Raw genomic sequence first — 12,398 nt, forward strand, 5'->3', positions numbered from 1 at the left:
CTCACTCTCTCCCTCCCTCCTTCCCTCCCTCCCCTTTTCTCCCTCTTTAAAAAATAAGTAATTAATTAAATTAATTAATTAAAATAAACATCCTCTAGTGAGGTTTAAAAAAACAAAGCGTGGCTCAGTGGTTGAGAATTGGCCCATGAACCAGGATGTCACGTTCGATTCCCCATCAGGCACATGCCTGGGTTGTAGGCTCTATCCCCAGCAGAGGCATGCAGGAGGCAGCCAATCAATGTTTCTCTCTCATCGATGTTTCTATCTCTCTATCCCTCTCCCTTCCTCTCTCTAAAAGTCTATAAAAATACATTTTTTGCCCTATCCAGTTTGGCTCAATGGATAGAGCATCAGCCCAAGGATTGAAGGGTCCCAGATTTGATTCTCGTCAAGATAACATACCTTGGTTGCAGGCTCAATCACTGGCCCCAGTCAGGCCATGTGAGGGAGGCAACCAATTGATGTGTCTCTCTCACATCGATGTTTTCTGTCTCTCCCCCTCCCTTCCACTCTCTCTAAAAATCAGTGGATCCCTAGCTGCTTTGGCTCAGTGGATAGAGTGTGCCTGCGGACCAAAAGGTCCCAGGTTCGATTCTGGCTAATGGCACATGCCTCGGTTGCAGGCTCCTCCCCAGCCTGGCCCTGGTCAGGGCACATGCAAGAGATATATAACACATAAAAACAAAAACTACAGTTCAGACGTGCAAATATTGATGGGAAAAAAAAAACTTGGGGGAGAAAAGTATTTTTACAAGTGAAATCAAATTAGTTCTTTAAGAACATGACCAACTAGCCTGCTAGTGTGGCTCAGTGGTTGAGTGTCAACCTATGAACCAGGAGGTCACAGTTCAATTCCCGGTCAGGGCACATGCCCAGATTGCTCTCATCATTGATGTTTCTATCTCTCCCTCTCCTTTCCTCTCTGAAATCAATAAAATTATATTTAAAATAAGAACATGACCAACTAGGAAAGAGTTTGTTCTAAGAATACAGGATTGTTCAAAATTAGAATAACTCACTAACTTCATTATATTAATAAAGGAATGATTATTTGATAACATACATTACTTGAGTTAAGTTTTTAAGTGAATATACCCTTGACTGGGAACCAAAACCTCGACCCTCCAGTGTGCATGCCTATGCTCTAACCACTGAACACACTGGCCAGCATAAAAGTAATGAAAATATTGACAATAAAGAAGCAAGATTTTTTCTTTTACAGATATTGGGAGAAATTAACAAAAGTTTTAAAACAGTAAGTAGAAATTTCAAAAATCTATATACAAGTTGGTAGCTTTCTTATGTAAACAATAATTCATAAGACTTTTTAAAAAATATATTTTTACTGACTTCAGAGAGGAAGGGAGAGGAGGAGAGAGAAAGATAGAAGCATCAATGATAAAAATCATCAATTGGCTGCCTCCTGCATGTCCCCTAATGGGGATCGAGCCCGCAACCCAGGCATGGTGCCCTTCACTGGAATTGAACTCAAGACCCTTCAGTCTGTAGGCCGATGCTTTATCCACTGAGCCAAACAAGCTAGGGCTCATAAGACTTTTGAATGGAAAATGAAACCATTGAATATATTTTAGCAGCTGTTAGTTAATTATATGTAAGAAAATACCTAATTTACATTAACAACAAAATAGATTAAGAAATAACCCTATTGCTACAGACAATATTTCTGCAGGGGAAGTGCTGTTATGGCCTTAATTTTATATCGAGGACATTGAGAGAGTTTATGCAATTTTTCTGAGTTCCCACTTACAGGAATATAAAGTTCAAGATTATAAAAAAAAAAAAAAAAAAAAAAAGAAATAACCCTAAAGGAATTTATGGAACCTGTGGGAAGAGGAACAGTCAATCTACTAAAGGACATAAAAGACTTAAATCGTTTTTAGAAATTGACAAAATTATTCTACCATTCTTATGAAAGAATAAATATATGACAGTCACCAGAAATAGAACAAGAAAAGAAAATAATCAAGAACACTTCGACAGCATTTGAGTCCGCTTCCCTGTATGTCTTTAAAAAAAAAAAAAAAAAAAGAATGCTTTGCACTGACAGATGCAGTTTTGTAAAAAACTACATTTAAAAAATCGAGGTATTAGCTCAGGGCTAATCAATGAACGGAATATGCTTTTCAAAATTAAATCCAGAATATAAAGGTAGTATTATAAGTCAGCAGAAGTGGATGGAATCCAGTAATACTTGAAAAAATCTATGTAATAAAAGCCTAAGCGACCGTTATGGTGGAACGACCAGAACGACCGATCACTATGATGTGCACTGAGCTCCAGGGGGCAGACATTCAATGCGGGAGCTGCCCCCTGGTGGTCATTGTGCTCCCACAGGGAGAGCACCGCTCAGCGAGAAGCCAGACAGCTGGTGAGCGCAGCAGCAGTGGCAGGAGCCTCTCCCACCTCCGTGGCAGCACTAAGGAGCAGTGAGCCAAGCGGTAAGGAGCAGCAAGCGGGCTGGTGGTAAGGAATGAGGGGTCCCAGAATGTGAGAGGGGGCTCCCGGACTGCGAGAGGATGCAGGCCGAGCTGAGGGACCTCCCTCAACTGCACAAATTACATGCACCAGTCCTCTAGTATAAACATAAAAGAAACAGTACTAGCTAAAAATAAAGAGTACTAGTTTCTAACAGAAGTACATTTACTATATTTACCTGTAATATTTATGTGTAAACTTAGAGTGAGTTCTTTCTTTGGTATGATATAAAACCCAGGAGCCGTAAAAGAAAAAAGTGATCATTTTGATAATGTTATTGACTTATAATTGAAAATATCAGTTTAATAAAACAGTAGAAGGACTACTATTTCTAATGTACAAAGAGCTCTTTGAAGTCTAAGAAAAAAGTAACATTAAAATAATAGGCAAAGGAACCAAATAGATGATTTATAGAAGGAAGGCAGCCAAAAGATATAAGAAAATGTGTTAATCCAATAGTTTTCAAAATGCCTAACAGAGATTGGCAAGAATTCTAAGAACATGCAGCCTGGTGTCAGGTAGTACACATTCATCTCCCATTGATGACATTTCCTTTGACCCTGCAGTTTGATAGCAGGGAGTCATCAAACTCCCACATAGTACTTAAATAGGAACACCAAAGGATAACTCTACAAGGAGTAACATTAGTGTAGCTTGTAAAAGCAAAAACCCTAGGCCAAACCCAAATGGCCATTAATAACAACTAAGTTGTCATACATCCACATAAATAAACTGCAGCCAATGAAAGGAATAAAGTAAGTCTATTATAGTAACACTAAGTAACACTACAGGCCCAGTGTATGCAATTCATGCACTGGGAGAGGTGGTCTCTCAGCCTGGCCTGGGAGCCCTCTGGGGATGTCCAGCTGATGGCTTAGCCCTGCTGCTGAGGTGGGAGAGGCTCCTGCCACTGCCACTGCACTCACCAGCCATGAGCTGGGCTTCTGGCTGAGCAGCATTCCCCCTATGGGAGCACACTGACCACCAGGGGGCAGTTTCTGCATTGAGCATCTTCCCCCCGGTGGTCAGTGCACATCATAGCGACCAGTGGTTCCGCCGTTCAGTCGATTTGCATATTAGCCTTTTATTACATAGGATTGAAAAATTCCACGTTATGTGGGGGAAGTTGTTACTAAATAACAGGTTGCAGAATGAGATGTGGTTTACCATTATTCAAGAAAACAAAAATGGCCCTGGTTGGTGTGGCCCAATTGGCTAGAGTATCATCCTGTACTCCAAAAGGTGGCAGGTTTAGTTCCTAGTCAGCGCACATACCCAGGTTACAGGTTTAATCCCCAGTTGAGGTGAGTGCAAGAGGCAACCTATAGATGTTTCTTTCTCATCTCTCTCAAATTAATTAAAAAGAAAAAAGAAAACAAAAATGCATGAATATTAAAACGTGTACTAAACTGGGTGGTTATCTCGGGCTAGATCACAGACTTGTTTTTTAAATTTTACATACTCTAATGTTTGAATTATTTCCAGCAAATATAATTCTTTTATATAATCAAAAAAGACAAAGTTTTAAAGTTGTTCATGTAAAAACTGGAAAAAATTGAATTCTTAGTATCTTAGGAAAAAAATACCCATTTTCGTTTGCTAATACATGGTATTCCTTACATTTTACCAATATGTATAGGAATCGCAGACATTAATTTTAAAAGAAGAAATCTCAATGGAAGTCAGTGTAAAATTAACTTAGATTTGTAATTGTTATTAGAATTCATAAGTTCTCAGGGTCTTCTCTATGTATGAGTTACTATTTTGTTTCATTATTTTGATATTGCATAGTCAAAATGAGTCATTCTAGGACCTTTTTTAAGGGTAACTTGAGATCAGAACCCATTCCTAAAATAAAAAGGTGTGTTTTTTTAAATTATAGTTTACATACAATATTACATTAGTTTCAAGTGTATAACGTAGTGATTCAGCACTTAACAACATGATCACCATGATAAGTCTAATAACCTGTCACTGTACAAAGCTATTACAATACTATTGGCTTTATTTTCTGTGCTGTCCGTTACATCCCCATGACTTATTTTATAACTGAAAGTTTGTACCTCTTAATCCCTTTCACTGTTTCTCTCATCCCCTCTGTTATCAGTGTCTGTGAGTCTGTTTTGTTTTGTTTTGTTCTGTTCTTTTAGATTCCACATGTAAGTGAAATCATATGGTATTTGGCTTTCTCTGTCTGACTTACTAGTACTTCTCTTAGCATAATACTCTCCAGGTCTATTCATGTTGTTGCAAATGACAAGATTTCTTTTTTGTGGCTGAGGACTATTTCATTTTGTATATTTATATGTGTGTGTGTGTGTATATCACATCTTTATTCATCTGTCGATAGATACCTAGGTTCTTTTCATGTCCATTTTAAATAATGCTGCAGTGAACACAGGGGTTCTTTCAAATTAGTGCTTTTGTTTTCTTCATACAGATACCCGGAATTGAAATTGCTATGTTGCATGGTAGTTATATTTTTAATTTTTTTAACCCTAAATACTGTTTTCCAAGCAGCTGCACCAATTTACAATCCCATCAACAGGGTACAAGTGTTTCCTTTTCTCCAAATCCTTGCTAACACTTGTTATTTATTGTCTTTGTTACTTGTTTGTTTGTTTATGTATTGTTAATCCTCACCCATTTTTCCATTGCTTTTTAGAGAGAGGGGATGGGGGGAGTAAGAGAAAGAGAAAACATGGATGTGAGAGAGACACATCAGTTGGTTGTCTCCCACCTGCATCCTGACTTGATTGTGTCATTTAAGCTTCCTAACAGTCCCATTTAATGAAGACACTAAGGCATAAGATGTCAGGTAATTTGTTACAACAGCCAGTAGGTGACAGACCCTATAATTTATTCAAAAACAGAATATGTGTCTTTTGGTCACAGAGACTTTGCTAGCCCTTTCTATTTTGTAATAACTCAAAATGATAAAAAAAAATTGTAAAACTATTCATTAGTAATGTTAAGAAATTGCAAGTTCAGTAAATGTAGTGAAGGGGAAGCTTGTGTAGAATTTGCTTTTTATATTTTACTAGAGGCCCAGTGCTCGAAATTCATTCACGGGTGGGGTCCCTAGGCCTGGCCTGTGATCTGGGTTGATCAGGTTCCCTGTCTCCCCGCCTTCTCCTTCCTTTGCCCACTCTGCACCCCGCCGCTGCTGGTCTCCCGCCATGGTCTGCGCTGCCCCATGGTGGTCAGCACACATCATAGAGAGCAATCAAACTCCTGGTCTGCTGGTTGAATCCCAAGGGGACAGTTTGCATATTAGCCTTTTATTATATAGAATATATAGGATAATAATGCATTGACTGAGTCTGCTTCTGAATGCTAAGTCCTTCCTCTCCAGTGTTTTGTTTGTTTGTTTGTTGCTAAAGGCTTTGGGAATAGAAGAAGGATGGAGAGGGGATAAAAGCATACTGGAGTAACATTTTATGTCAATTAACTTGAAATTTAAAATAGATACAATATTTGATAAGACTTAGTTTGATTTCAGTGAGCTAATCTTCTGGTTTCTTTTCTTCATCAAAGCTTCTATTTATTGTTATTTTTTCTTTTAGGTTAATTATGAAAGAAAATCTGTTTTCCATTCTTACCTTCTCTGTTTACTTCTTGATTGTCAACTGCCTATCCTCAACCAGTTTCCTTTACAACAGGAAAAAGAAGATGTCCCTGTGGAAATGTCCAATGGTGAACCAGGTTGCCACTACTTTGAGCAGCTCCGTTACAATGACATGTGGCTGAAGGTTGGCGACTGTGTCTTCATCAAGTCCCATGGCCTGGTGCGCCCTCGCGTGGGCCGGTGAGTGTTATTGAAGTAAAAAAAAATCATCACTCTTTAGGATGAAGTCAAAAGTCTCCCAGTAACTTACCCAGCTTTCTCTCACACCACACTTCCCTTGCTTTTGCCTCTAGCCATACTTTCTCCTTTATATTCCTCCATGAAATCTTTCTTTTCTTCTTCGGCTACCATTGACTGAACTCTCAATCCTGAAATCTCCCTGCCCACTTCATATGGTGAATTCCTTTACCTTAAATTTGAAATTGTACTTAAGGAAATCTTCTGTCTCCTCCAGACTGAGTTAGGTCTCCCTATTACATGCTCTCAAAGCATCATGTATTTCCTTCTTCTCAAGGCACATATCACATTGCGTTATTCTCAGGTTCTATACTGGACTGCAAATTCCCTGAGAGTAGGCATCCTCTCTTTTTGCTCTCCTTTGTATCCATTATTCCAAACGTAGTGCATGAAACATAGTAAGGGCTCAGATATTTGAATGAACAAATAAATGGATGAAATTATAAATGGTTGGATGGCATAAAACAATCGTAAAGGAGTCAGGGACAGAACTGGGCAGTTGAGGACAGTACTTAAGAACTAGTTGGTTCCAAGTGCCCATCAGTAGATGAGTGAATAAAAAACTGTGGTACACCTATACCACGGAATACTATGCAGCAGTAAAAAAGAAGAATTCCTTACCCTTTGAGACAGCATGGAGGGACCTGGAGAAGATCATGCTAAATGAAATAAGTCAGAGAAACCTAAGTATCACATGATCTTCACTTACATGTGGAATCTAAGTAACAAAATAAACTGATGAATAGAGTGGATCCAAAGACATGGAAGCATGGAACAGAGTACGGAATCTCAGAGGGAAGGCTGGGTGGGTGGGAAGTAATCAACCAAGAACTTGTATGCATATATGCATGCCCATAGCCACAAAGGGGAAATGAGGGCCTGGGGCAGGGGGTTGGGGTCAATGGGGTGAAAAGGAGGACATATGTAATACTTTCAACAATAAAGATTTATTTAAAAAATAAAAAATAAGTAAGAACTAGTTGGTTCCAAGAGATCTTAGTTTCAAATGATTTACCTTTCTGAGTCAGTTTCCTCATATTTGTTTCATCATTCACTATTTATTACACATCTCCCATTTGCCAGGGTCTAAGGATACATTAGTAAATAAAACAAATATCTTTAGTCCCATGGATCTTTGTACTAGTGGGAAGACAAACAGTAAACATCGTGAATACGTAAAGTGTATAGTACACATCATGTTAAAATACCTTTTTCCCCTCAGATGGATAGCCAAATCTTCATTTATCTTTTTCCAAGTATTTTCTCATGTGTTTAAGTGGGATGGGGGGTGTCAACGAAATTGTCCTATCAAAATAACCAGTGAAACTTCTCCACATATTAATTTTTGGTTAACGGAATTTTTGTTAGATTAATCCTTCAAGAATAAAACCTATTAGAATTTTATTTTAATGAAATTTCTCCCTTTTTCACCACCCAAGAATTGAAAAGGTATGGGTTCGAGACGGAGCTGCATATTTTTATGGCCCCATCTTCATTCACCCAGAAGAGACGGAACATGAGCCCACAAAAATGTTCTACAAAAAAGAAGTGTTTCTGAGTAATTTGGAAGAAACCTGCCCCATGACATGTATTCTGGGTAGGTATATATGCCGTTTCATTTAATTACATGCATTCCACAACAGTCAATTAAATGCTTCCGTTCTAAGTGCTAGGTATACAGCAATAAACAAATGAAAGTCTCTGCTCTTTTTTTTTTTTTTTTTTAATTTATTGATTTTTTTACAGAGAGGAAGGGAGAGGGATAGAGAGTTAGAAACATCGATCAGCTGCTTCCTGCACACTCCCCACTGGGGATGTGCCCGCAACCAAGGTACATGCCCTTGACCGGAATCGAACCTGGGACCCTCAAGTCTGCAGGCCGATGCTCTATCCACTGAGCCAAACCGGTTAGGGCAAAGTCTCTGCTCTTCTAAAGACTTATGATGGGGCAGAGGTTGGGGATTCAGTAAATTAACATTAAATATATAGAACATCAGATAGTAATTAGGACAATAAATGAGAATAAAGCAGAGGAAGGAGGATAGAGATTCATGTTGCTGGGAGGTCCTTCTTTAGTTAATGTGGTTATCAAAAGCCTCTCTGATAGGTGACATGTGAACAGAGCCCTAAATGAAATGGGGAAGAAAACCATTTAAATATCCAAGATTTTACTCCTTTTAGGCACAGCAAACACCAAATGCAAAGACCTTAAGGTAGAGTATCTGGGCTTGTTTGAGACACAATAAGTAAGCTGGGTGACTGGAGTAGGGCAGGGGGGTGGGGTAGGGAATCAGCCCTCTGAGGTGGCTTAGCACCCAATCATGGTAGGTCTTGTAGACAGTGCAGAGATTGAGTTTGGAGCAGATAGTCCTGTGAGGGGTGTGAGCAGAGAGGCAGTGTGATCCCACATATGCAGGAATCACTTGCTGTGGATGGGAGAGTATGTTGTAAGAATAAGGTGGGAAGCAGGAAGAGCATTTAAAAGACTTTTATAGTCTCTGTTGGACTCTTAACCCGAGTAATGTTATTGTCTCCATTCCAGAAATATGAAGGAATCATAATGTGGTTTCTGTTCCATCTTCCTGAGAGGTCACAGTCACGTTCTGCTTTTCAGACCTAGATGTATACATCATCTATTGCCATCATTTCAGCTAGATTGGTTTTGGTACTGTGCGTTTTTCAGAAGTGGATGTGGGAAAGATTTCTGAATGGCCTGGTAGTTCAACACAGTTTTTCTTTCCACTCTGCAGAGAGGGACCCGCAAAGGCTAGTGAAGTTATTATATCTTCTTGAGTTTCTTTAGCAATGAATGTCTTCCTTGTAACTTATAGTTCATACTAAAGCAGTGCCTTAGAGCCTCACTCCCTACTGTAAAGCCAGCCTGGGGTCAAAGAAAGCATAACAAAGATGAGACTGAAGTTTCCTTTAGTTAGAGTAACCACATCATTTGTTGTTTTTTAGTGATTTTCTTAGTGGCTAATCTGGAGAGTACATCTTCAATTTATGACAGTCTAGTTTGAATTAATACTAACTTAGCTTTGTTACTCTGCAGACACTGTTCTCTATAGCTCCATTTCTCTCCATTTGTGTTGTCAGGAATTACCTTTTTATACTTTGTGTGTACTTTAACATAGATATCTTTTTTCCCATGGTTTTATTTATTTTACATTAAAAAAATTTTTTTTCAATTACAGTTGATATACAATATTATATTAGTTTCAGGTATCCATCCCAGTAATTACACATTATATAACTTACTAAGTGATCATCCTTATAAATCTCATACCATCTGACACCATACATAGTTATTACAAAATTATTGATTATATTCCCTGTACTGTACTTTATATTCGCATGACTATTCTGTAACTACCAATTTGTACGTTTTAATACCTTCATCTATTTCACCTGTCCCCCCCAAAGCCCCTCTCCCATCTGGCAAATGTCAAAATGTTCTCTGTGTCTGTTCTGCTCATTTGTTTATTTTGTATTTTTAGATTCAATTGTTGATAGATATGTATTTATTGCCATATTATTGTTAATATTTTTTATCTTTTTCTTCTTCAAGAATACCCTTTAACATTTCATGTAATACTGGTTTGGTGGTGATGAACTCCTTTAGCTTTTTCTTGTCTGGGAAGCTCTTTTATCTGTCCTTCAATTCTAAATGATAAAGTAATCTTGGTTGTAGGTCCTTGCTTTTCATCACTTTGAATATTTCCTGCCACTCCCTTCTGGCCTGCAAAGTTTCTGTTGGGAAATCAGCTGACAGGCTATGGGGGCTCCCTTGTAGGTAACTACTTTTCTCTTGCTACTTTTAAGAGTCTCTTTTTGTCTTTAACATTTTGCATTTTAATTATGAGATGTCTTGGTGTGGGCCTCTTTGTGTTCATCTTGTTTGGGACTCTCTACACTTCCTGAACTTGTGTGACCATTTCCTTTACCAGGTTAGGGAAATTTTCTGTCATTATTTTTTCAAATAGGTTTCAGTCTTTTGTTCTCTCTTACCTTCCAGCACCCCCAAGATGTGAAGTTGGTACACTTGAGGTTGTCCTAGAGCAATGGTTCTCAACCTGTGGATCGCGACCCCTTTGGGGGTCAAACGACCCTTTCACAGGGGTCGCCTAAGACCATCGGAAAACACATATAATTACATATTGTTTTTGTGATTAATCACTATGCTTTAATTATGTTCAATTTGTAACAATGAAATTGGGGGTCACCACAACATGAGAAACTGTATTAAAGGGTCACGGCATTAGGAAGGTTGAGAACCACTGTCCTAGAGGCTTCTTACACTATGCTCATTTTTTTTAATTCTTTTTCCTTTTTTTCTGTTTTGATTGGGTGTTTTTCTTCCTTATATTCCAAATTACTGTTTTGATTCTTGGCTTCATCTCCTCTACCTGTTGATTCCCTTTAAATTATTCTTTATTTTAGTCAGTGTATTCTTCATTTCTGACTGGTTCTTTTTTTTTTCTTTAATATATTTTTATTGATTTCAGAGAGGAAGGGAGAGGGAGAGAGAGACAGAAACATCAATGATAAGATAGAATCACCAATAGGCCACCTCCTGCATGCCCCCCACTGGGAGGATCGAGCCTGCAACCCAGGCACGTGCCCCCAACTGGAATCAAACCAGGACCCTTTAGTCCACGGGCCAACACTCTATCCACTGAGCCAAACCTGCTAGGGCTCTGATTAGTTCTTTCATATGGTTTCCATGTCCTTTTTTATGCTGTTAGAGTTTATCTCCTGTTCCCTTAAGTTCATTGAGCATTCTTATAACCTGTGTTTTAAACTCTGCATCTAATAGATTACTTGTCTCCATTTTGTTTAGTACTTTTTCTGGAGTTTTTGTTCTGTTTTTTTATTTGGGACAGTTTCTTTGTCTCATTTTGGCAGCCTCCTATGTTTATGTCTGTGTATTAGGTAGAGCTGCTACGTATTCCAAACTTGGTAGAGTGGCCTAATGTAATAGGTGTCCTGTAAGGTCCAGTGGCACAGCCTCCCTGTTCATTCGAGCTGGGTACTTCAAGTGCACCTCTAGCCCTGTGTGGGCTGTGTACATGCTCTAGTTGTAGTTGTGCTTTAATTGCTGTTGACATGTCAGTTGGGAGGGATTTACCCCCAGGTCAATCAGCTACAAGGACTGACTGTGACCACTGTGGAGTATCAACTGTGTGGGGCCCACCTCATGGAGCAGAACTTACTTAAACAGTGCTGTGGTGTCTGCTGAGTCCGCCTCTTGATTGTGGTGTCTGCTGAGTCCGCCTCTTGACTGTCACTTGTAGAAGTGGTTGGGTGATGCTTCAATGTGGTCAGTAGCTGTCCACGTGGTTCACTGGCTCTGGAGCTTCCTGGAAGGTGCAGGCCAGAGTCAGCTGCTATTTGTGTTCTGCCCAGGGCTCCCCAGCACAAGCTATAAAACAATCTTCAGATGGCTGCTACTTGTGCTGGCTTTGGAGTTATCCTGGAGAGGCCAAGCTGCAAACCAAGGCTGCTAGTGCCTGGCTTGGGGCCACTTAGCAAGAGGTATGGAGCATTCCCTCGCCAGAAGCTGCTTGTTTAAGAGGTTTTAGGAAATTCTGGCGCATGAGCCAAACAGGCCATTTACATGGAAAAGCCACTGGAAACACCTTGGGTGGGCTGCAAAGGTGGGTGGGGCAGGGCGGAGTCTCAGGGATCCCCAAGGCAGGGTGAACAGTGATAGCCAGGTTGATGGACACTCAGATATGGTCCCCATGTTCTGACTTTGTGTAGGGAGGGCTCAGAAAAGGAACAGTGGCATCTTCCAGCACTTACGTCTGGGAGAAAATGCCCCCCTCACTCCAACCTCAGCTCTTACCCTGATGCTAGACCAGGGGTGGGCAAACTTTTTGACTCGAGGGCCACAATGGGTTCTTAAACTGGACCGGAGGGCCGGAACAAAAGCATGGATGGAGTGTTTGTGTGAACTAATATAAATTCAAAGTAAACATCATTACATAAAAGGGTACAGTCTTTTTTTTCAATAGTTTTATTCATTTCAAACGGG

The 12,398-nt window shown here is 39.6% G+C and overlaps 1 protein-coding gene across 24 annotated transcripts in view; it reads left to right on the top strand.

The window, feature by feature from the left end:
* The window catches only part of PBRM1 (polybromo 1), a 134,826-nt gene that overhangs the window by 93,656 nt on the left and 28,772 nt on the right, over window positions 1-12,398 (top strand). For 12 of the 24 annotated variants that reach the window (XR_004971477.1, XM_036331957.1, XM_036331960.1 and 9 more), the window contains 2 exons: window positions 6,144-6,304; window positions 7,801-7,958. Coding sequence is in view for 23 of the 24 variants with exons in the window: in XM_036331957.1 (XP_036187850.1) it covers window positions 6,144-6,304; window positions 7,801-7,958 (319 nt within the window). In the remaining variant the exon portion in view is untranslated. The remainder of the gene's footprint in view (window positions 1-6,143; window positions 6,305-7,800; window positions 7,959-12,398) is intronic. The other 12 variants (XM_036331954.1, XM_036331968.1, XM_036331962.1 and 9 more) reach the window with 1 other exon arrangement.

The sequence above is a fragment of the Myotis myotis genome, unplaced genomic scaffold (genome assembly GCF_014108235.1).
Source record: "Myotis myotis isolate mMyoMyo1 unplaced genomic scaffold, mMyoMyo1.p scaffold_m19_p_13, whole genome shotgun sequence".
NCBI classification, from domain to species: domain Eukaryota; kingdom Metazoa; phylum Chordata; class Mammalia; order Chiroptera; family Vespertilionidae; genus Myotis; species Myotis myotis.